Source organism: Rousettus aegyptiacus, unplaced genomic scaffold (assembly GCF_014176215.1).
Source record: "Rousettus aegyptiacus isolate mRouAeg1 unplaced genomic scaffold, mRouAeg1.p scaffold_m13_p_6, whole genome shotgun sequence".
NCBI lineage: Eukaryota > Metazoa > Chordata > Mammalia > Chiroptera > Pteropodidae > Rousettus > Rousettus aegyptiacus.
Window position 1 is genome coordinate 114,652,620 of NW_023416309.1, and position 22,217 is coordinate 114,674,836.

At 62.7% G+C, this 22,217-nt stretch overlaps 3 protein-coding genes across 9 annotated transcripts; 2 read left to right on the forward strand and 1 right to left on the reverse strand.

Annotated features, from left to right (window-relative positions):
- Positions 1–101: 101 nt before the first annotated feature.
- CCDC137 (coiled-coil domain containing 137) lies at positions 102–4,965 on the forward strand. The gene is made up of 5 exons (XM_016163853.2): positions 102–590; positions 1,773–1,989; positions 3,291–3,373; positions 3,496–3,575; positions 3,696–4,965. The coding sequence occupies exons 1-5, from the start codon at positions 413–415 to the stop codon at positions 3,864–3,866; spliced, it is 729 nt and encodes a 242-aa protein (XP_016019339.2). The 5' UTR covers positions 102–412; the 3' UTR covers positions 3,867–4,965.
- Positions 4,907–8,618, reverse strand: ARL16 (ADP ribosylation factor like GTPase 16). Of its 6 annotated transcripts, none has more exons than XR_001599290.2 (5): positions 8,218–8,618; positions 7,640–7,753; positions 6,951–7,066; positions 6,014–6,819; positions 4,907–5,879 (listed from the first exon to the last, which is right to left on the reverse strand). XR_001599290.2 is itself a non-coding variant. In XM_016163856.2 (5 exons), the coding sequence occupies exons 1-5, from the start codon at positions 8,575–8,577 to the stop codon at positions 6,648–6,650; spliced, it is 522 nt and encodes a 173-aa protein (XP_016019342.1). In that variant the 5' UTR covers positions 8,578–8,609; the 3' UTR covers positions 4,907–6,647. The 6 variants fall into 6 exon arrangements, 5 of the variants coding, with proteins under 5 accessions (XP_016019342.1, XP_016019340.2, XP_036078335.1 ...); XM_016163856.2 differs by having other exon boundaries at positions 4,907–6,819; positions 8,218–8,276; positions 8,517–8,609; XM_016163854.2 differs by having other exon boundaries at positions 4,907–6,819.
- Positions 8,619–8,760: 142 nt separating this feature from the next.
- Positions 8,761–22,082, forward strand: HGS (hepatocyte growth factor-regulated tyrosine kinase substrate). 2 transcript variants are annotated; one of them, XM_016163844.2, is made up of 22 exons: positions 8,761–8,892; positions 10,410–10,494; positions 10,741–10,816; positions 11,160–11,252; positions 12,634–12,757; positions 14,058–14,110; positions 14,502–14,570; positions 15,227–15,351; positions 15,681–15,759; positions 15,836–15,934; positions 16,072–16,167; positions 16,793–16,831; positions 16,907–17,050; positions 17,137–17,196; positions 17,789–18,002; positions 18,338–18,510; positions 18,608–18,748; positions 18,831–19,008; positions 20,516–20,649; positions 20,733–20,849; positions 20,993–21,082; positions 21,414–22,082. In XM_016163844.2, the coding sequence occupies exons 1-22, from the start codon at positions 8,856–8,858 to the stop codon at positions 21,522–21,524; spliced, it is 2,337 nt and encodes a 778-aa protein (XP_016019330.1). In that variant the 5' UTR covers positions 8,761–8,855; the 3' UTR covers positions 21,525–22,082. The 2 variants fall into 2 exon arrangements, with proteins under 2 accessions (XP_016019330.1, XP_016019331.1); XM_016163845.2 differs by having other exon boundaries at positions 17,792–18,002.
- The last annotated feature ends 135 nt before the right edge of the window (positions 22,083–22,217 follow it).

Consider the following 22,217-nt stretch of genomic DNA (forward strand, 5'->3'; position numbering starts at 1 on the left):
GGCGGCAGCAGCAGCTGCAGGGGAAGCAGCGCTCGGCGCCGTGGCCCAAGCCGCGCAGGTGGGTCTCACTGCCTCGAAGTTTCTGCCCGGACCTCTCCCTTGGCCAGGCCCTGTCGGTGCGGTGGGCACGCTGGAGGGTCAGCGATGAGAGGAGGTGTGAGGGGGTCTCTCGAGTGACACTTGCCACCTTCCAGGGTGCCGTGTTTGCCATCTTAGATGAGGTCAGGGAGCGAAGGTTTCCGCTGGGGTTCTCAGAGTGCCCCTCACGCCAGCCTCACCGGGTCCTGCGAGAACCCGTTTCGGGGACAGCCTGCGATGAGGACGCTCCCTTGATCCGGGAGCACCACAGCAGCCAGAGTGGTCTGCGAAGTTTCTTTTCTCACGCCCAGCTTCAGTTTCTCTGACTCTGCGTATGCTGGACTTGGTACGCTTCTCACCCGGTGCTCTCCTTCTTAGCAAAGAAAAGAAGAAAGTGAATTGCAAGCCCAAGAACCAGGATGAACAGGAAATCCCTTTCCGGCTGCGAGAGATAATGAGGAGCCGCCAGGAGATGAAAAACCCTGTTAGTAACAAAAAGAGGAAAAAAGAAGGTAACGTGTGGGCCCCCGTGGGGGGCAATAAAGCTTAATGCCTAGATATTTAATGGCATGTCAGTGGTCTGAAGGTGCAAGAACATGCGGAGGCGTGACCGAAGGCCAGTCGCCAGGACCAAAGTGGCAGCCGGTGGCAGTGTGGTTTCAGATGAGGCTCCAAAAGAGCCCTAGGCTTCCAGTGAGGTGTGTTGACTTCACTCCAGAATCGTGGAGATCCACCAAGGGATGGTCATTTCAGGTTTTCTTTCAGGAAAGGTCACTCGGTCACCAGGGAGGGAGGGTGCACAGGGCAGACCAATGAGTCTCTTCAAAGTAAGAAGCGATGGTTGAGAAAAGTGGCTGGTTTCTGGGGGCCGTGGAGGGAGTCCATCAGGCCTGAGAGACCTTTCGCACCCCTCCCCCAAGGCCAGATGGTGCCCACCTGTAGCTTCTGATGGACATGACCCTCAGGGCACATTGGGGAATGGAGTGGGCGTGTGTGTTTTGTGCATGTGCAGATTTGTTTTCCCAAAGGAAGCACTGATTTTACAGGAGAGCCGTTCGATAATTTCTTGGTAAACCCTAGGCGTTTCGTTGGGGGTTATATGGCTGCCAAAGGGGGAGTGAAATAAAGAGGCAGAGAAGGGGCGAGGTAGAGGAGGCGCACTGGCCTGGGGGAGGATGGCACATTTTGAACCATGCTCTACTGAATGAGCGCTTTTTTGGTTACGTATTTGAAAAGATATAAACCCCCCATACTGCAGCTTTTTACATGCCCAAGAAAATCGAAGGTACATCTTCATTCCACGAGTCGTTCAGTGCCTGGGCTTCTCACTTACGGCGGCTTTTGTAGGCCTCGGCACATCCCTGTGCGTACCTCCACCGTGCTCTCTGCAGCACCTGTGTGGCGAGGTCTCTGGGTGAACTGAGGGGAATTCAGCCAGTCGCCTGCCAACGGACATTTAGGTTGCTTCCTGTTCCCTTTTCAGCTGAGCTGCAGTGACACCTTTGACGTGTACCTATGCCTCTGGGTGCCCCACGCTGGGCACCTCAGATCTTCTTTAGCCACTGCAGTTGATCTGCTCCCTGTTGAGCCTGGCCTTCCCATCCTGTGGCCTTGGGAGGGGAAGTGAGCTCGGTGGCCATCCTGGCACCACCCCTCCCTCCTGCCCCTCATGCTCTGTCCCCCTTTGTCCTCAGCCCAGGTGGCCTTCAGAAAGACAGAGGAGGAGGCAAGGGGAGTGGATGCGGACATTGCTGTCCCCAAGTTCAGGCAGAGGAAGTGGGAGTCTGACAAGGCCTACATCCAGCGCATGGAGCAGGAGGCCCAGCACGTGCTCTTCCTGAGCAAGAACCAAGCTGACCGGCAGCCCGAGGCACAGGCAGCTCCCAAGAAGAAGTCAGAGGGGAAGAAAGCGTAAGTGGGGGCCAGAGGGGTGTGGGGTCCCCTGATTGTCCTCTGCAGCGACAGCGCTCAGCCACCAGGGCGACCCCACCCAGCCTGGCTCAGGGAAGGCAGGGAAAGGCCGAAAACCCTGGTCAGTGGGCAAGGGATTTTTGCTCCAGCAGAGCTTTGCAGCCTTGGGGGCCTGGGGGGCTGTGCCCCCTGAACTCGAGGGCCTAGCTTGGTCTTGGCATTTTTTTGGAGTCACCGTGGAGATCCAAGAGCCAGAGGAGGCTGCGTCTCGTAGGGAAGCAGAGAAGGGACGAGGCTCAGTGTCCCCCTAGGAGAGCTTGCTGGCCACGGGGGTTCCCTGCCTGCCCTGTGGAAATCAGGTCTAGGGGCTTTTGGGTCAGGTGACACATACTTCTTGGCTTCCCCCTCCTCTGCTGGGTGGCCGCCACCTTCTCTCCCTGGACCCGGACCAGGGATCTGTCCCCAATGTCACCTTTCCTGTCAGAGGAGGCTCAAGGACCTTTAGCCATGTAATTTGTACAAGTCTCATGACCTCATCAGCCTTGGCTCCTCGGTCGTGAAGAGGAGATGCCGGCATCTGCATCGGGCTTGGCGAGATCCTTGTGGGGTGCCTGAGGGTGGCATCCATCGCCGGGAGGGAGCCCGCCGCCAGCCCTGGAGAAGTCCGGAGGAAGCCGTGTGCCACCTTCCGGAGTCCGCGGTGGAGCCGGGAGGCAGTTTCACAAATAAGGGCTCTGCCTTGACCACGCCGTTGAGGTGAACTGGCCCACGCTTTCTTCAGAAGTTTCTGCAAAAGCTGTGAAAGCTCTGTGGAGTTTCCTGGTGTCGTGGTCCTCGCAGCCTGTGAAGACGTCGCCACCGGAAACCCGCCCCAATCCTGTCGGAGGCCACAGTGTTCTCCAAAGCTGACATTGAACGTTGATATTCCAGAGTCGTCAGGGCCCGCGTCCCGGGCGCCGCCTTGCGAGGTCCTTTAGGCGCAACGGCACAGCTGGCACTCGGGGCCAAGACTGTGTGGGGGCCGCCCCGTGCACGCTGGCTGTGGAGCAGCATCCCTGACCTCCCCCGGCGGGTGCCAGGAGCACCCCCCATTGTGACAACTCAGTCCTCAGACGTTGTCAGATGTGCCCAGGCACAGCCGCCCCTGCTCAGCAGTGCTGACTGGCGCTGTAGGGGGCAGTGGGGCTCAGAGCCCTCTCTAGTGGCAGGAGTGGGGACTTGGCGGCAGCTGCCTGGGCCCCACTGCCTCCCAGGTGTGGCGAAATAGGCGGGGATCTGAGCGGCGCTGGCTTTCTCCCCAGGTTCCAGAGGCGGCGGCTGGATAAAGCCCGGCAGAGGAAGGAGGAAAAGGCAGCGGACAGGCTGGAGCAGGAGCTGCTCCAAGGTAGCCTTTTCTGAGGCCACCGTGTCATCCCTGGGAGTGGGGGCGGGGGGCAGGCACCTGCATCTCCCAGGGGTTGGTAGACAGGCAGACGGCAGACCTGTCGCACTCCTCTGCCCCTCCAGACACGGTGAAGTTCGGCGAGGTGGCCCTGCAGCCCCCTGAGCTGACCGCCAAGCCCAAGACAGGTGTGAGTAGGAGCCAGGTAAGTGGGGGTGGGGGACGTGCCCGCCTGTGCCGGTGAGCATGCAGCCGTTGGACCCGCCAGGGTTCTGTTACCTTGCCGCTTCCTGAACCCAAGTTACACCTTGCATTTGGTCCTCAGCCCGGCAAGAAGTCGCTGATGCTGGGGGTGCTTCTGAGCCCCGGCAGTGTGTCCCAGCCTCTGGCCACCTCGCTGGCCCGACAGCGGATCGTGGCAGAGGAGAGAGCGCGTGTCGTGCAGGCCTACAGGGCGCTGAAGAAGCTGCAGCAGCGGCCCCTGGGGGCTCAGTGAGCCCGCCCCCCTCTCGGGAAGAAGCCAGAGCTCTGTCTGTGGTGGAGAGGGACCAGGGCTGCCACACTGGGGCAGGTGGCATGCAGATGAAAGTCCTCTTCCCGGACGTACCCTGGGACCCCAGGGCCTGGGGCACCGGCTCCCAAGTGCAGCTCCAGGTCTTGGTTCTCGTTTTCCCTCCCGAGAGCGCTCTTTCCTGAGTGGCCACTACCAGGCCCATGAGTCATGTGGGCATCGTCTGCCCCCAGCCCCCACAGAAGGGGCCAGGGCCTGCCCGTGACACAGCCCCGCGTCCTTCCTGTGAGCTTTGCTCCGCCCACACCTTTGTTCTGAACACACAGGTCCAGGCTGAGACACTGCGGGTCAATCCCATAATCCTGTTCCCTAATGCCAGTTAACAGTAGACACGGCCACTTGTCAGCCAGGTCCATCACAGACTCCCCTGCATTCGACAGCAGCCCGCTGGCACGAGGCAGGCAGTGGGCCAGTGCCGGGAGGACAGACCCCAGGGTGGGAGCAGGGGGTGTGGTCAGCATCAGACTGCCTAGCCCCGCAGGCGGGGGAGGGCACCCAAGCCTCGGCTCAGCCGTGGAGGCAGATAGTGCTGCCTACAGCCAGGCCACGGGTGCCAGGAAGCGGTTTCATGGGGGGCCCCTCTGTGGAGGAGAGCTACCTTACTGGCAGGTGAGCTCAGTGGGGGCACCTATCACAGTGGACTCGAGTTTAACAGTGCATTACAGTAAGTCTCGGGTTGGTTTTTGTTTTAGGTTTCGGGGGTGCTTTTTTAGCTTAAGTTGCCACGTTTGGCCAGTGGAGGATCGTGTGGCGCTGACACTCATTGCTGAGTCGTTCGGGTCCCTTTCACACTGGGCGCGCTCTCCCTGCCTCAGATAAGGAGCCCGTGGTTCCTGGCAGGGGCCGTCCTGGCGGTGCAGTGTGGGGACCCAAGAGCTGGGGTAGAGGGGTGCTCCCTGGGGTGCCGCTGCTTCCAGAACACTTCGGCAGCCAGGCCTGGAAACACAGGAGTCCGAAAGCGAGTGTGACTTTAACAGTCTGAGTTTGTATTGACATTTGCTATTAAAATAATATTACAGGATTATTTGTTTGCATTTTTTACACAGAAAATTTCAAATGTTTATTTTATTCTACAGCAAATGTAAAACATAAGAGTAATGTTAACATTAAAAGTATACGATGCTTACAATTTTTTAAGTTTAGGGTTTCTATTCTTGTTATACTTATCCAACTAAAAATAGGCCAGTTATGTTCAAAGGTAATTTTCAGAGATCCTTTTTCTGGTCATAGGCCAATTTAATATAGATCTGTTTTTGGTTTTTTGAATACAGGGAACATGGTTTACAGCACAAAAGGGAGGCCCTCCTGCTTGCTGGCGCGGGGAGGCCAGGGCCTGGGCCCGGCGCCGGCCCTGGCTCTGGCGGAGCAATGAGCTGCAGCTTGGGAGATTCTTCCAGCACTTCATGCTTTTGACCAGGCTTTGCTCGTCTTTTGAAATTAGGGGATGTCTGAGAGCCCGTTAGGTCCCAGGTTGTCTGTGAAACCTACAAGGAACCCCCAGTGGGGTGGAGACTGCCCCAACTAGGGCTGCCCGGTGGCATAAGTGGAAATAATTCATGGGGCATGTCCGAGGAGGTGGCACTCAGCAGTGACAGGCCCTGCAAGCAGAGCCAAGAGCAAACCTTCCCAAAGAGGCATGCTGTAAGGCTCATCGCTCCAAACAGGAGGTGGTGACATTCAAGCCCACGTTGCCCTGCGGAATATGCAGAGCTTTCTGGGGTATCACTTGCAACCCCCCACCCCTGCCAAGTGGTGAACGGCAAGTGCGCAGAGGCTGGGGCCCGAGCCTGGAGTTCTTAGCGGCGCAGGGAGCCTGACCTGCAGGGGGAGACAGCTCTTGGCGGAGAACTCACAACCGCACCAGTGAGCAGAGGAACGTTCCTGTCCAATTGTAGGGGGTTGCAGAGTGGTCACAAAAGATAGGTCCACGTCGTAAGCCTAATGTAGAAATAAGGGTCTTCGCAGGAGGGCCTCCCTTTTGTGCTGTAAACCATGTTCCATGTATTCAAAAAACCAAAAACAGATCTATATTAAATTGGCATATGACCAGAAAAAGGATCTCTGAAAGTTACCTTTGAACATAAAATGACATCTCGAGAGCAGATAATCCTGGATTTAGGATGGGCCTGAAGTCCAGATGTCTGTAAGTTCTGCTGGCCACACATTGGACACCAAGCATCACCCACAGCCACTAGAAACTGGAAGAGAAGCAAGGAGTGGATTCTCTCAGAGCCTCCAGAAGCATCCGGCCCCACTGAAACCGATTTCAGACTTGGGGCCTCCAGAACTGACGGTAAATTTACGTTTTAAACCACAGTTCATGGCAATTTGTTCCCAGGAGCCCCAGGACACATCCACCAGTCAGTGTTCCGCGTGCTCCCCCAGCGGAGAGGACACAGCGGGACACTGGGGGACCTGTGCTCCATCAGAGCCTCTCCCCGCCCCCACCTGCCTGCAGGCTCCTCTGGGTGTTCAGGACGAGAGGTCTCCCAGCCTTGGGGCAGTTTTCATTCAGAGGTCAGCTATCAAGAGTTTCTGAAACTTGGGTGCCTCAGTTTACCCATCACTGCAATTCAGCACAGAGCCCCGCCTTCCAGGCTTACGTTGGGTCACCCTGTCTTTATAAGAACAAGCTGCCAGAGGCCAAGCCCTGCCACCCTCTGCCTGTTGCCACAGAGCCGTCCAGCCACGTTCTCCACACCGCAGTCACACGCCGGTCCTGTGAGCGTCCTGGAGCCAGCGCAGCACGCCCGTCAAGCCGGTGCCTTTGCGGGCACTGATTTCTGCTGTGGCGATGTTCTGCTTGGCGCAGGCGATGACGTCTGGGAGCCTGAGTAACGACTTCATCTCCTCTACGGTCATAAAGCAGGGCAGGTCGCTGGAGCCAGAGAAGCGCCTTGTCAGAGGGGCTGCCACGAGCTGCCCAGCCCCCGCTGCCGCCCTCCCCAAGGGGCAGCTACACTCTAAGGGTGCTCCCCACAGGGTTCCCCCCTCGCTCACGCCCCGTACATTTTGTTGAAGAGTATCAGGACCGATGCTTCTGCCAGCGGGGGCGCGGAAAGGAGGCCCAGGAGGTGCGCGCAGGACGCAGACAGCCGGGTGGGGTCGGAGGCGTCGATCATGAACTGGGAAAGGGGAGACGTGCAGGGCCCTCTGTGACGGAGACAGCCCTTGCTGTCCTCCCCCGCCCCCCCTCCCCGCATCACAGGCGGGGCTCGGAAAGAGCAAAAGGACTTTGAAACAAAGGGCTCTGGGGACAGGCGGAAGGAAAGGAGGAGCACGAGAGTGACCTTGTGTCCCCTCTTTCCACCTACAAGGAAGTCTCTCTCATGTGGCCATCAGTTCTCTCAGGAAGGGTCCCGGAATTTGGGGCAGGATGGCCCAAACCCGAGGGATGTAAAATTCAAGGATTAACATAAAAACACACCCAGGACAACGAGGTGGAGAGTGGGCGTCGGGCAGTCACCCAAATGCTTCCCACAGCAAGGCTTCCGTGAGCTTTGGCGTTAGCTTGGGAGAGGGGCGCCCGGGGCCAGGCTGAGTCCCCGGAAGCTGGCAACTAGCATGGGCCCTGGTCCCTGGACTAGCGTGGTTGCCCAAGAACCCAAACTCCATCCTATGCAAAGTGAGGTCAGGGACCTGACACTACCGAAAAGGCGACATGCTCCCCTAAAAAAAGTTCAAAGGATATGACCCACCAGCAGAGAACGGCAGTTTCCATAGTAACTGGACCAAATGGGGCCCATGCACCCTCCCAGCTCCCGGATGGTGATCTTTTTGTGGGCCATGATGTCAGTAAGGTTGGTGCCCACCTGTGGAAAAAACACCATGCAGAGAGACCACCACAAGCTCTTTCCCACTGGGAACTCCCGAACATCACACCCAGCCTGTCACACTATTGCCTAAACCCCAAAAGGCCCTCTCTTGAGGTCTTAGGCCCTAAAGCAGAACCGGATAAAGAAGAGGGCTAAAGATGCTTGCAGGGGTCCAGGGCCCTACCCTCAGATAGGGCAGGCTGTGGCCGGCAATCAGTGCCCATCGGTGGGACTTGCCTTGTGGGGAAGGGGGCGGCTGGAGATCCGCAGCCATGCACCCACCTCCACCGTGCTTGTTCCAGTAGGACCAGCTCCTCCTGTGACATCCCGCTCGCTTACCCAGGGTTCTATTTAACTCATAGACCGGCTCGATTCCAGTTTCCGCTTAAAATAACCCAAAGCACTTTGCAAACTGCAGGAGGTGCCTTTTCTACTAAACCTGCAGGAGGGCGAACGCCTACCGTGGGCCGCGTGGGAGGAGGGTCACCTAGGTCGCCCTTCCCATCCTGGGAGCTCAGCTGTGCAGGGAAGTCAAGGACCCAAATGGGGCAGAGGAGGGCGGGCAACGGCCGGATTCCGCCCTGGGCCTCCCCCGACACCCCTCCACTCCACAGCCCCCACTCCAGCCCCCAGGGCGACATCGCTGCTCCCATGAGAATCCAGCATCCCCTGGCCCCGTTCACCCCAGGCGTCCCCCAACCATGGCTCAAGACCCCGCCTCCAGACGCCGCAGTCCCCCTCGCCCAGCACCGAAGGATAGTCTGCAGCCGTTTCACCAGCAGCGACTTGCCCACGCCCGTGGCCCCCAGCAGGAGACACATCCCGATCCCTACAGCCACTCCGCACGGGTAGCTCGGCACCACAGCAACGCAAGGCCCGCCCTCCGCTGGGCTCTCATTGGGTAAGCCTTCACCGAGTCAGAGGGCACGGTCCAATCGGCGCACAGCGTCTGGGGCGAGCGGAAAGACCCGCCTCCTCGCGGCTCGGAAGCCTGGAGACGTGTGCGTGCGCGCGCCCGCGGGGAAGGCGGAAGCGGAAGTCGGGGGCGCGCCGACTCGCAGCGAAGGAGGCCGCGGCGTCGGGTCGGACCGGGGTCGCCATGGGGCGCGGCAGTGGCACCTTCGAGCGTCTCCTAGGTAACGCGGCCCCCGCCCGCCGCCAGCGCCTCCTCGGAGAGTCTGCGGCCCCCGCTCCTCTCCGCCGGCCCGCGGCCCGGGAGCGGAGCGGGGCGGCCGCCGCGCGGCCGGGGCACTAGGTGGGCGCGTCGCGAGCGGGGCTCGGCAGTGCCGGGCGCAGACGCTGACGAGGCGGGTGAGGGCCTGCGGGGGAGCCGGGCCCAGAGCCGGCAGGTCCCGGGGAATGACCACGGGCGTCTGACCAAGCGGGTCCGAAGTCCTGAGTCACGATGATGGGTGACTCGGCCGAACAGTAAAAATCAGTAGATGTCCTCCCCGCAAAAAAGCCTAGGTTGCGTGGTGTTTGGGGCTTCTGACCCACACTTTGGCACCCCCAAAGGGAGAATACCTCCCGGGATCTTCCAAGCTCTTCTGAAGGCTGCTTTCCCGAGGACCAGGACAGCCCCGCCGTCCCCACTCGCTCGGGGAAGCACTGGGTGATTCAAGAAGGCGTTTCCTCTGTCTGCTGGAGGCCTATAGCTGATCCTTTCTGAACCTCTTGGAGATCACAGATTTTAGGAAAGGATACCAATGTTTATGGGGGTTCCCCCTCCCCCCAGTGATACTGCGTGTGCCCTGTGTTTGGGACAGGCGCTGTTGGTGCTTGATTGTCAGCCCCAGCCCGCTCTCTTTTTTCCTTGAGTGTGGTTTTGGAGATCTTAGATGAGGCACCTTCTTTGCTCTTGCAAAATGCCAGCTGAGGACCCACCTGAATGAGGTGGTTCAGGCCTTCAAAGGTCGATTTCTACCATACCAATGCTGAGCATGGACAGGACTCAATGGGTGTTTCGTAGTCTCCAGGGAAGACGGTGTGGGCAGCGCTGGAGCAGCACCATCTCAGTGTGTCTGAGGCAAGGGCGTTGGAGATAGTAGAGGTGTTAGTGGGAGAATCTTCCGCAGTCCATCCTTTGTCTCCCCACAAAACAGTTGAAGCAAAGAACTGGCATCCGTGCTGGGTCTGTCCAGCCCTGCCCCAGCTGAGAGCTAACCAACTAGGTTAAACTTTTGAAAGCCAGGGACTCCGAGGGACGAGGTGGTGGGTTTCTCTTTGTCATGAAGCAGCTGAGTATGGTGTTGAATCCTGGCTCTGTCCCCAGCAAACTGTGACTTCAGGCAGTGACCTCGCCTTTCTGCTTCAGTTTATCTGCATAGAGAATGGAAATAGGAATTGGCTCGCTCGTGCGAGGAGTGGTGTGTGCACGCGTGAGTTCACGTAAAGCATTTGGAACAGCGCTTGGCATGTGAGAGGCGCACAAACTGGATCTCTTGTTTTTCAAGTTATTTGCCTTTTGGGGAAGGACAGTACTCTCTTGGTTGTCACTGCAGCAGTTGTCACTGTGGTTCTCATGTGGTTTTATGTTTGTTCCGAAAGTTTAAAATGGGAGGGAGGCAGTTGGTCCTCGCTGCTGCTGAGCCGGGAGCCACGTAGGGAATCCCAGAGCAGGACCGGGCCCGGTAATGGTGCTTTTCTGCCGTAGACAAAGCGACCAGCCAGCTTCTGCTGGAGACCGACTGGGAGTCCATTCTCCAGATCTGTGACCTGATCCGCCAGGGGGACACGCAGTAAGTGAGGGTGGCCACACTGCGCGTGGGGTCCCTGGGTGTCCCTTGGCCCTCCAAGGTCCCGTGACCTTGGTGGAGAGCTGCGTGGTCTGCGTGCTGGGGTTTTTGAGATCTGGGGACAGTCAAAGGACTTTCCCTACAGCTTGAGGGTCTTGAAAGACGAGATGGCAGTAGACTTTTCTCATCCTAGTCACTGAGACTTTCTTCTTTCTGTCTCTCTGCCTCCGCCGGCGCCCTTTCCTTCAGAGCAAAGTATGCTGTGAGTTCCATCAAGAAGAAGGTCAACGACAAGAACCCCCACGTGGCCTTGTATGCCCTGGAGGTGCGTGGACCCCTGCCCTCCAGTCCTCCAGGGGCCCCACCCCCAGCGGTCAGGATGGCCCCCGAGGTTTGCCCACCTGCCTGGGCACTGGCCCTGACAGGGCTGGGCTGCTCCTCCTGAGGCTGACACACTCAGGGCCCCGAGGGTGACACTTGTATCTGTCCTTGGTGAGTTAGAAGGAACCTGTGTAGCGCTGGCTGCTGCCTGCCTCAGAACCCGCCATGTGGCCAGGCGGCCGGAGGGGCCCGTGGAGGCCGGCCATCTCCCAGCAGCCTTCTCCCAAAGGGGAAGGGGAGCGTGGTCCAGGAGCGGGCCTGACCCTCCCCCTCCTTGGGCTCTGCAGGTCATGGAGTCCGTAGTGAAGAACTGCGGCCAGACCGTCCACGACGAGGTGGCCAACAAGCAGACCATGGAGGAGCTGAAGGAGCTGCTGAAGGTGCGTGCTCCGCTGGGCGCGTGGGTCCAGGCGGGGAGGGGCGCAGCCACCCATCCGCCAGGCCTGTGCTTTCTTGGGCATTTGCCGACACCTGTGGCAGGGTCAGTGCGGGGTGCGGCAGAGGCCAGGGAGGCGAGTGTTGGTAGTCCCTGCTGCATGCGAACCCCAAACCCCAACCTGGTGACGTCTGCAGGGTTGAGGGAGGCTCCTGGGGGCAGGGCTGCGGGCCAAGTCTTGAGGGGCAGGGCACACTGGCAGAGGAGCTGCATATATGTGAGCGGAGGCCTGGGGGGCCCAGGGAGGCCGGGTGAGGCCCGCTCTCAGGCGGGAAGGGTTCTGAGCGGGAGGCTCGGAGGCAGGGGAGACCGAGGTGTTTATGGAGAGATGGTGGGGGAGACGCCCCGGGGAGTGGGCTTCACGTCCTCCTGTGGCAGAGAAGAACTGGTCCTCCTGAGCTCAAGACATTGTCCTGAGCAGGGCCCCGCCCGTGGCCCCCCTGGCTCACGCTGCCTCCTGGAGGAATTGTGACATAAGCGGTGATACCCGCGGTTTGTGAGATGCAGAAGGTGGGGGGTGGCACCCACGGAGGTGAGGCGTGCAGCCCTGGGCTCCGTCCGCTGCCACCGGAAGCCCAGGCCCCGGTTTCCTGGTGCCGTTCAGGCGCCTCTGGGACCTGAGCTGACACCAGCTTTCCCGAGGCCCACTGACCTGTCGGAAAGAGCGTCGGCTTGCTGTCCTGTCCTGCCGCATGTGGTCTCAGCCAGTTAGTCCCCCGGGAGGCGAGGGCAGGGGCGCTGACTGGACCCGCGTCACGGGGGAGAGCCAGCAGCCCGACGCCGAGCTGTGGCTGCCGTTGTCCTGCCCTCCTGAGTGTCACATGAATGGCTCTGGAAGTTTGACCGGCTGTGCTCTGAGCTGGCAGAAATGGTGGCTCTGAATGTGAGGATGACCCTGGAGTGGCCATGGCTAGAAGGAGGGGGCCGGCCATGCCTCGGCTGCCTCCGCCCAGGCCTGGGTGGCTCTGCCCGTTGGAGGCCAGCATCAGGCAGAGCCAGAGTGGGTTACAGAGCGAGGGGCACCCACGCTGGTCCGGGGGGCGGGGAGAAGCAGGTCAGTGTGGGAATGTGGGGCTTGGAGGTCCCCAGCTTCTCCCGCGGGTTACGGTTCAGGCCCCGAGTGGGCAGACAGGTGCGATGGCTTCGTCCTCAGGTGGGGTTTCACGGGGGATGGCTGGGCTTGGGGAAAGGGTCATACACAGCCCCCAACCACCCGGGCACCCCAACCTGCCTCTGCCCGCCCCGTGGGCTCGGAGTAGTGGGGTCTCGCCAGCCCCTGCCTCACCAGTGTCGCCCACGGCCCTCACGCCCTCCCCCCTCTGCAGAGGCAGGTGGAAGCAAACGTCCGGAACAAGATCCTGTACCTGATCCAGGCTTGGGCGCACGCCTTCCGGAACGAGCCCAAGTACAAGGTGGTCCAGGACACGTACCAGATCATGAAGGTGGAAGGTGAGTCTTGGGGGAGGGACACAGCCTCCAGGAGCTGGGGGGCTGCATTGCCCCAGGTGGGGCCCCAGGAGGCCGTGTTCAGCCTGTGTGGGCGGGGACAGCGCCTCACCGTGACCAGCTGTGGGCTCGTGGACTGGGTGTCCCCAAGGTGGGTGCGCGGGGTCAGCTCGGCTCAGAGCATCCGAGTCTCTGCCTCTCTGGACCTCACAGCCCCGTGGGGCAGGGGCGAGGCGGTGCGGCAGACAACAAAGTGGGAAGTTAAGAGAGAAGCCTCTTTCTGAGAACGAGGGTTCCTGGGAGGGAAGTAAAGTTGGGGACCTGGCCCCTGGGGGACCGGTTTAGGATGAACGGGCGGGAAGGCCTGGGGAGCAGGTGGCATGTGCCAGAGCTGAACCAGAAGGAGCCGTGAGAGGAGGCCGGGCCTCAGCCTCCCACTGAGGACTCCGGCTCAGGGCCAAGGCTGAGCAGACAGGCTGCCAAAGGCGCAGGAGGCGCCTGGAGGAGGAGGGGTGCGGGCCGGAGCTGGGGTGCTCTGAGCACAGTGGTAGCCCGGGCTTGGCAGCTGAGGTGTGTTTTGGGGACCCCTCTGCCTTCCTCCTACTGACAGGGTTTGGTGGGGAGGGCAGGGGTTCAGGCCAGGCTTGGCGGGTTCGCTGGTGCTCCGCCCGCGTGGTGGGGCCAGGGCCGGGGCCGCGGCCGCTCCCGCCTGTGCTGAGCCGCCCCCGGCCGGGTCCTGAAGGGGAGGCACGAGCAGGAGCAGGGCCCATGGAGAAGGTGCGACACGCGGCCTGTGACCTGGCCTTAGGCCCTGAATCCCTGGACAGTGGACGCGGATGCCGGTGTGTGCTCACGTTTGCTGGCCAGGCACAAGCGTCCAAAGCTTCGTAGGGCTTCTGAGGGGCCTGCACCTCAACAAAAGCTCGGGGACCCCAGCTTAAAGAGCACTAGGAAGTGTGGTTGGCAGGAACGGGGTCCAGGGGCCAGCCGGAGGCCTAGGGAAGGTGTGTGAGGCTTTGCTATAGGGGAGCAAGGCCTGGCTTTGTGCTGCAGCCCCCGGGACTGAGCTCCATGGGGAGCTGCCTGGCGCGGAGCGGTGGCCGGCCATGCACCTGGACACCCCGCCCAGCGCAGGGTCGCTGCACCTGCCGCCAGAGCCTCCTCCTGTGGGTGTTCGGGAGGCGGGTGCAGGGAGCTAGGATGTGGCTCCTTGGTCTCAGGGCGATGGGCAGGGGCAGGTGAGGCTGTCGCGGCCTCGCACACCGAGGTGGCCCTGGCGGTGACCGCAGCCTCCCTTCTCCAGGACACGTCTTCCCGGAGTTCAAGGAGAGTGACGCCATGTTTGCAGCGGAGAGAGTGAGTCGCTCGTGGGGTCGTAGCCGTGGGGCTGCTCTGACGGAGCCTGGGCTGGGGGCCGGTTGGGAGCGTTGGTGGCAGGCGAGCTGCTGTTTGTCTCAAAACACGAGACCCCCCGACTTTGCCGAGTGTCCCTGAGGGCCGTCAGTTCAGGTGCCTTTGGGCTGTGGCCCCAGGCTCCCGTAGTTAAGCGGTGTTGACATGTCCTGGCCGCGGGCCACTGTGCCGTTGAGCCCTCAGGAAGGAAGGAGGTCCTTTGGAGGGGCCCCCTGCTCACGTCCCGGTGACTCGGCCCAGCCTGTGCCCACAGCAGGCCTTCGCCCGTCTGTGGGAAGCGGAGACCTTGGAGAGGGCGGGCGGGCTGTGTGACCCTGACTCTGCCCGCCCCCAGGCCCCCGACTGGGTGGACGCCGAGGAGTGCCACCGGTGCAGGGTGCAGTTCGGGGTGGTGACCCGCAAGGTGAGTGCGCTGTGGTGGGGGAGGGCCACCCGCCACCATCTCGAGGCCAATGGGCCCACGCACGGTCCTGTCCCTCTTGGCCATGGCCTACTGGGAGCAAATCCCGTCCTCAGTGTGTGGTGAGCACGGTCACCAAGGGTTCCGGGGTGCGATGCGCGGTGCCGTCAGGTTAAGCTCGGAGAAGGCTGTGCTCCCTGGGGACGGGGACGCTCCGGGCCCAGGGCTTGGGGCCTCAGGTCTGCCTCGGCTGCCAGGTCCCCCTCAGCCGTGTCTCCTCAGTTGACGCAGCCTGTCCGGCTCGGACCCTCGAGCCAGCGTCTCTCTTGCCACTGAAGCACTGCCCGGTGGTGGCAAAGACCGGGCTGGGGCGTCCGAGCAGAGTCTCGGGGCCCTGCCCAGTGACGCCCGTCTGCCGGCATGACGCATGCACGCTTTCCCTGAACCTTTCACTTAAATTCCGAATCTTTCCCCCAAACGGCAGTGCAGCCGAGGGCCTGGGCGTGTGCGCCTGTCCCCAGGCCTGCCTTCTGCCTGCCCTGGCCCAGCGCGGCCGGGGGCCAGCCTGGCACGCTGTGCAGTGGGCGGGGCCGGGTTGGGCGGGGCGGGGGGTCACTGGCCTGTCACCCAGCCACCGCCCCGACCTGCCTGTGTCCTAGCACCACTGCCGGGCCTGCGGCCAGATCTTCTGCGGCAAGTGCTCCTCCAGGTACTCCACCATCCCCAAGTTCGGCATCGAGAAGGAGGTGCGTGTCTGCGAGCCCTGCTACGAGCAGCTGAACAAGTGAGTCCCCTGCCGGCTGCCCGCGGGCCTCCCCGCGCCCCCTGTGCTCCGTGTGGCGGCCGGTCTCGCCTGGGGACAGGAGGGCCAGCCCAGGCGGGCATTTGAGCCTTGCTTCCGGGAGAGGGGACCATGGCTCAGACCCGGCGGCCCGAGGGGTTCCTAGGCCTGGAGGCGACAGCTGGTTTGAGGGTTCATCTCTTCCCCGGAGCACGGCGATGGACCCACTGCCGTCACTCTGTGGGGACGTTGGCGGGAAGTCCCAGGCGGCGTCCTTGTGGGGGAGGGCCCGGGGCGCGGCGCTCGGTGCCCACAGCGCCCCGTTTCTCCAGGAAAGCCGAAGGCAAAGCCCCCCCCGCGGCGGAGCTGCCCCCGGAGTACCTGACCAGCCCCCTGTCGCAGCAGTCACAGGTGCCGGCCCGGCCCGCGCGCGCCCCGCCCCCGCACGTCCCCCGGGCCCCGCTCACCCAGCCCTGGCTGTCCCCAGCTGCCACCCAAGAGAGACGAGACGGCCCTGCAGGAGGAGGAGGAGCTGCAGCTGGCCCTGGCCCTGTCGCAGTCGGAGGCCGAGGAGAAGGAGAGGATGGTGAGCGGGGAGCGGGCGGGACCTGAGGCCTCGCCTCATCCGGGGTGCGGGCGGGGGGCATCACAGAGCGTGTGGGGGCTCGGCCCGCCTGTGCCACGTGCTCCCTGCACAACACTGTCCTCGTGGTCCTCCTGCAGAGACAGAAGTCTGCGTACGCCGCGTACCCCAAGGCCGAGCCTGCACCCGTGGCCTCGTCAGCTCCCCCCGCCAGCAGCCTGTACTCCTCGCCCGTGGTGAGCCCCCGCACCCTGCCACCCTAGCGTGGATGGCTTTCCACAGGAGGGAGTGGGAGGCCCACCCCGAAAAGGATGGCGCTGTGTCACACAGCCTGCCACCCCTCCCCAACTCTCGGCTCCCTGGGCGGGGTCCCCTGTGGGGGCAGAGGACACCGGTAAGGCTGGAGGCCCCACTGGGGAGAGCCCAGCCTTTGTCATACCCCCAGGTAGGAGGAGGTGGCAAGCCCTGGGGCAGGGGTAGCTTTACTTTTTCCAGTCTCAGTCTAAGGTCATGGCAGGGTTCACTTTCTGGGGTCTTAGCCCAACCTCTGTGGTCTCAGCTCCTCTGTGAATGGTGTGGAGGGGGGGGGGCGTGGAGCCAGCTGGGCCCAGGGCTTAAGAACAGCCCTGCTACCCACCTGCTGGGGACCATTCGTGTGGTTTGGGAGGGAGGGCGGGGTGCTGCCCTGCACCTTGAAATGGCTGTGGAGCCCCTGGGGCTCCCTCAGACCGCCACTGGCCAGCCCGCGGGGCCCGCCGTCGCTGCCCTGCCACCCTGGGCCTCCTGCGCGATGGCGGGGCCGGAGCCGCGGGGCGCTGCTCCTCGGCCGGGGGCCCCTCAGATCCGCCCGCGTCTCCCCAGAACTCGTCGGCACCGCTGGCTGAGGACATGGACCCCGAGGTGAGGCCCCCCACGCGTGGTGCTCCCCCTCGCTGCTCGCTGGCCCTTGGGAGTGACCACTTGTCGCCTCTGCAGCTCGCCCGGTACCTCAACCGGAACTACTGGGAGAAGAAGCAGGAGGAGGCCCGGAAGAGCCCCACGCCGTCCGCGCCTGTGCCCCTGACAGAGCCGGCCGCCCAGCCCGCAGAGGGGCACGCGGCCCCTGCCAGCGTGGCCGAGGTGAGGGGCCCCCCGGCGCCGGTGCACGGTCCTCCGGGGGGGCCGTGGGGCCGGGCCAGTGCCGCTCACCCTCTGGCCTCCCCCAGACCCCTCTCCTGGAGACAGACTCGCAGCCCACGACGTCCCCCAGCGGCCCCTTCAGTGAGGTGAGTGGCGGCTCCATCCGCAGCCGCGGAGAGCAGAGCGCCCGGCCCCACACAGGCGCCTGTCCCGACAGGGGGGTCTGGCCGCATGCACAGTGACCTTTGGAGGTGGGCCTGTCCGGGCGGGCTGGCCGTGGTCCCGAATGCGGCCACTCACTGCCTACCCCGACCAGACCAGAGTCTGAGTCCGTGCTGGGGTGTCTGGGCTCTGTTGGCCATTGGAGTACGATGCCAGGTCCTTGGTGAGAGAGGCAGGCCCCTCGTCACCACCGGTGGGAGCGCCTACAGGCGAGGCCAGAGGGCCTGCCACCAGCTGCATCCTGGCCAGCGCCATGCCCACGGGTAAGAGCCAAGCCTCCCTGGGCCTCAGCTTCCCTGTTGGAGTCAAGGCTGTGGTGCCTCTTCCAGTGTCTCCCGGAGGGTCAGGTTGGAGGTGCACTGCGGGCTCAGAGCTCAGTGCCCGGGCACCTCTGGGGCTGGTGCTTGTGACGCTGCCGAGGCCTCTGGCAGAGCCACCCTGCCCGGGAGGGCTGGCTGCCACTGCGGGGCCTGGGGACGAGGGCGACGCTCAGCCAGGGCCACTGCGTGTCCCCAGCAGCAGTACCAGAACGGGGACGCGGAGGAGAGCCACGCGCAGTTCCTGAAGGCGCTGCAGAACGCCGTCAGCACCTTCGTCAACCGCATGAAGAGCAACCACGTGCGCGGCCGCAGCATCACCAACGACTCGGCCGTGCTGTCGCTCTTCCAGTCCATCAACGGCATGCACCCCCAGCTGCTGGAGCTGCTCAACCAGCTGGACGAGCGCCGGCGTACGTGCCCGGGCCCTCCGCCCCCGCCTCGCCGCACCCACTGTGCCCTGGGCGCCTCCCGCACTGGCCCATGGCTGTGCGGGCCATAGAAAGGTTCCGAGGGTGGGGCCGCCCCGGGGCTGCAGCTTCTTAGGAGGGCTGTGGACTCCAGGGGGTCCCCGTGATGGGCAGTGTCCCTCCAAGCACAGGAGCAGCAGCTCCAGGCCTCCCCCACCCAGCCCGCGGCCAGCCGTGCCACGTTCGTGAGCACTTGGCTGGGCAGAGGCAGGCCAGGGCCCCCCCCCCCAGCCACCCGCACTTTCGTGACCGCCAAGGGCTCCCTGCTGTCCCCCCAGTGTACTACGAGGGGCTGCAGGACAAGCTGGCGCAGATCCGCGATGCCCGGGGCGCGCTGAGTGCCCTGCGGGAGGAGCACCGGGAGAAGCTGCGCCGCGCGGCTGAGGAGGCGGAGCGCCAGCGCCAGATCCAGCTGGCCCAGAAGCTGGAGATCATGCGGCAAAAGAAGCAGGTGTGGCGGCCCCACCCGCTGCCCCGGGGCCCTGCGGCCGCCCTGCCCGCTGCCCCTGGGTCCGCAGTGGCCCTGACCACTGCGCTGTGGCCTGCAGGAGTACCTGGAGGTGCAGAGGCAGCTGGCCATCCAGCGCCTGCAGGAGCAGGAGAAGGAGCGGCAGATGCGCCTGGAGCAGCAGAAGCAGACCATCCAGATGCGCGCCCAGATGCCCGCCTTCTCCCTGCCCTACGCCCAGGTACGCGCCCCCCGCTCTCCCCACTCCCGCTGGGTGCTGGCCACGGGGAGCCACCCCGACAGCCATCCTGTTCTGTCCCCAGCTCCAGACCATGCCCGCGGCGGGCGGCGTGCTCTACCAGCCCTCTGGGCCCACCAGCTTTCCGGGGACCTTCAGCCCGGCAGGCTCGGCGGAGGGCTCCCCCATGCACACCGTGTACCTGAGCCAGCCAGCCCCGGGCGGCGGCGGCCCCTACCCCAGCGTGCCGGGGGCCGGAGCAGGTAATGGGCGGGTGGAGGTGCCGACCCGCCAGGTGGAGCCCCAGACCATCACTCTCCTGTTTCGTTTTTTATTTTGGTGTAGCGTCAGATTTACAGAAAAGTTAAGAGAACGGGTAGGGAATGGTCAGATTCCCCGGTGGTAACGCTTTGCCGCATCTGCTTCTCCACGCGCGCACGCGCACGCACACACCCTTCCCGCCCATCACAGCGTGAGTGGCAGGCGGGCACCCGTTAACTCTGAGGCGTCAGCACAAACTTCCTAAAACCAGACATTCCCTCAGGGCCCAGGGAGACGCATCCTGGGACCTCGCCCACACCACTCAGCGCTCGGGTCCCAGCAGCACCCTGAATGCCTTCACACAGCCTGCCACTGTCCTCTTCAGTCTCCTGTAATCGAGAACGTTTCTTGGTCTGCTCGTGTCACGGCAGGGACTTCTCAGCGCACTCGCGGGCTGCGCTCAGCTCGTGTGCACTTGGTCACCTGCCAGCGTGACGTTCCAGGGCCGCATTTCGGCTGGACGTCACGGGCATGATGTGCCGTCACGTGGTTTGGGGCAGCCCCTGGGCTTTCTCACTGTAAAGGGGCTGGTTTCCCCTTGATAGTCAAGTGTTTTGTGGGAAATCAAGATTTTTAAATACCCTTGTTCTTAAATTTTCACCTGCTAGTTTTAGCATTTTTTGCTGTTGCTTAAATTTATTGAATGTTTGCCAGAGTGACTTCCTGATTCTGTCACTCTTATTCATCGGTCGTCTTCCCACTGTCACATCGGTGTGCACGCGCTTTATTCAAAGGTCACGTTTTATCGTTTTGCTGCTCAGACTGTCCCAGTATGGCCCGGAGCCCGAGGACAGCTCCTGTGCGCTTCTGACCTGCCCCACCGTGTTTTGGTCTAAGTAGATACTCTCTTCACCTCGTACTTCCTCAGCCCTGGTCCTGTTAGTGGAGGATGGCCTCTGGGGACCTAGGTCAGGGTCCAGGTGTGCTCACTGCTTCGAGGCCCTCAGCACAGGGTGGGATGTGTGCACACATGTGGACACACGTTCACTCACACCTCCCAGTTGGCGGCGCAGGCTCCCTCCCCTTCCACGTCTGCAGCCCCACTGGTGGGCGGCCTCTCGTCTGTCCTGACTGACTCGTTCATTCCCAGAATTCCCAGAACGTAGCTTCAGGAACACCAGCCCAGGCCCCAGGGGCTCCTGACAGGATCCTTGTCCATCCTGTGTCTTCAGCCTGTGGGCCCAGAGTGCAGATCTTGTCCTCAGAACTTACAGGTGTAGGTCTCCCCCTCCCCTGCAGTGGCGTTTTTTACTCACTTAGAATGCAGTTGGGTTAGTTTCTTGCAATTTTGTTCAGTTTTAGGGGTCTCTACCATCCATTTCATTCACTTTCTTTGGTGAGAATGTAAAACAGGAATTTGGTTTCAGAAGTTAGAACAGAAAGGAAAACTCAGAGAAGTGACCTCCTGTCCTCATCCCTGTGTCTCGAGCTCACCCTTTCCCTCCACAGATCCCAGCATGGTGAGCGCCTACATGTACCCAGCAGGGACCACCGGTGCCCAGGCAGCCCCCCAGGGCCCAGCACCGGCCAGCACCAGCCCAGCCTACTCGTCCTACCAGCCCACGCCTGCCCAGGGCTACCAGGTAGCGGGGGTGGGGCCGCTCTCCTTCCACAAGGTCCCCATGAGGCCGCCCGGCCCCGCCATGTCACACCTTTCTGTCCGCAGAGCGTGGCCTCCCAGGCCCCGCAGAGCCTCCCAGCCATCTCGCAGCCACCGCAGCCCGGCACCATGGGCTACATGGGGAGCCCAGCGGTCATGGGCTACCAGCCCTACGGCGTGCAGGTGAGGACATGTGGGACAGACACCCCGACAGCGAGGGCTGGGGACGCTGGGCAGGCTCGGCCCTTCCAGTCCCTCACTTCCCCCGCAAGGGGCTCTCTGTGGTGACAGCGTCCTTAATGCTGACGGCCCTTCCATCTCCACAGAATCTCATGACCACCCTCCCCGGCCAGGACGCGCCTCTGCCACCCCCGCAGCCCCCCTACATCTCGGGCCAGCAGCCCGTGTACCAGCAGGTGAGCCTCTCCCCGTGCCACTGTGGGGTCCCGGCCCTCACTGGGGAAGGAGCGGGCGGTGTAGGCCCGGACTGCTACTCCGCAGACGAAACCGGGGCGTGCACACACTCAGCCGTAGACAGCCAGGAACCCCCGGGGTTGGCCTGCCCCAGCGGGGCAGGAAGCCGACAGGGAGCCCACCTCAGGCTGAAGGGAGGCCTCCCTCGGCAGCCCAGGTGAGACAGGACTGAGTACCAGGCACCTGGCTGCAATGGAGTGTTCCAGAGAAGTGGCTAGGGGGTGGGGAGCTCGAGCCTGGGGAAGGAGTACTGATGGCCGATGTCCTCCCCAGATGGCGCCCTCCGGCGGTCCTCCCCAGCAGCAGCCGCCTGTGGCCCAGCAGCCGCCAGTGCAGGGGCCACCAGCGCAGGGCAGCGAGGCCCAGCTCATCTCCTTCGACTGACCCCAGGCTGCTCGCTGCCCCGAGTAACACACACGACGCTTCCCCGGCACTGCCGCTGCCTCCGTCTCTAGCTGGCGCCGTCCTCCTGCTTCTCGCCCTCCTCCTACCGCCGTGGTGTGTCCCTGCTCCATGCGAGCAGGGTGGCTCCCCCTTCGTCCTCGCCTGCTGGCTCCTCGCCCCCCACCCCACCCTCAGGCCCATCTTCATCTGTCTTCTTTCCCTAGGGCTGGGCCTCGGGGCAGAGGGCAGAAGGGAAGGGTCTCTGGCCACAAGCCCCCAGCCTGGTGTGTCCGGGGTCCCGTGAGAGTTGGGTGGAGTGGGATCCCTCCGCCCTACTGTTCCCCCTGCCCGTGAGACCCTGGGGGCCTCTGGTCTATGACTAGTGTGAGTGCTCCCTAGAGCCTTCTAGTGTGGCCTCCTGTTTGTCAGCAGGGGCATTTCTGGCCCTCATGGGAAGGGTGGGGGCTTGTCTTCAGATTCTCTGCTTCTGAGCTGTCATCTCATCTGGTGCCCAGAGTAGACAGAATGGGACAGCGATAATAAAATCTTTCAACAAGTGTTGGTGTCTGTTCAGCGTAAAGGTGGTGGGCAGCTGGTCCAGCTCTGGACAGGGACGTGTAGGCATACCCCCGCAGGCCAGTCTGGCCCCTGCCCCAGGCCCAACTCCACAGGCAGTCTCCCCAGGGGACACTG

What these genes read in the sequence shown, in the direction of transcription:
- HGS (XM_016163844.2), top strand. Translation starts at nt 8,856, where the DNA reads ATGGGGCGCGGCAGTGGCACCTTCGAGCGTCTCCTAG. An exon ending in TCATGCGGCAAAAGAAGCAG is followed by an intron (nt 18,511 to 18,607) that starts GTGTGGCGGCCC and finishes TGTGGCCTGCAG; the next exon opens with GAGTACCTGGAGGTGCAGAG. An exon ending in TCTCCCTGCCCTACGCCCAG is followed by an intron (nt 18,749 to 18,830) that starts GTACGCGCCCCC and finishes TTCTGTCCCCAG; the next exon opens with CTCCAGACCATGCCCGCGGC.
- ARL16 (XM_016163854.2), bottom strand. Translation starts at nt 8,577, where the DNA reads ATGTGTCTCCTGCTGGGGGCCACGGGCGTGGGCAAGTCGCTGCTGGTG. An exon ending in CTCCTCCCACGCGGCCCACG is followed by an intron (nt 7,754 to 8,217) that starts GTAGGCGTTCGC and finishes TTTTTTCCACAG; the next exon opens with GTGGGCACCAACCTTACTGA. An exon ending in CTGATACTCTTCAACAAAAT is followed by an intron (nt 6,820 to 6,950) that starts GTACGGGGCGTG and finishes CTCTGGCTCCAG; the next exon opens with CGACCTGCCCTGCTTTATGA.
- CCDC137 (XM_016163853.2), top strand. Translation starts at nt 413, where the DNA reads ATGCTGGACTTGGTACGCTTCTCACCCGGTGCTCTCCTTCTTAGCAAA. An exon ending in AAGTCAGAGGGGAAGAAAGC is followed by an intron (nt 1,990 to 3,290) that starts GTAAGTGGGGGC and finishes CTTTCTCCCCAG; the next exon opens with GTTCCAGAGGCGGCGGCTGG. An exon ending in GGAGCAGGAGCTGCTCCAAG is followed by an intron (nt 3,374 to 3,495) that starts GTAGCCTTTTCT and finishes CTGCCCCTCCAG; the next exon opens with ACACGGTGAAGTTCGGCGAG.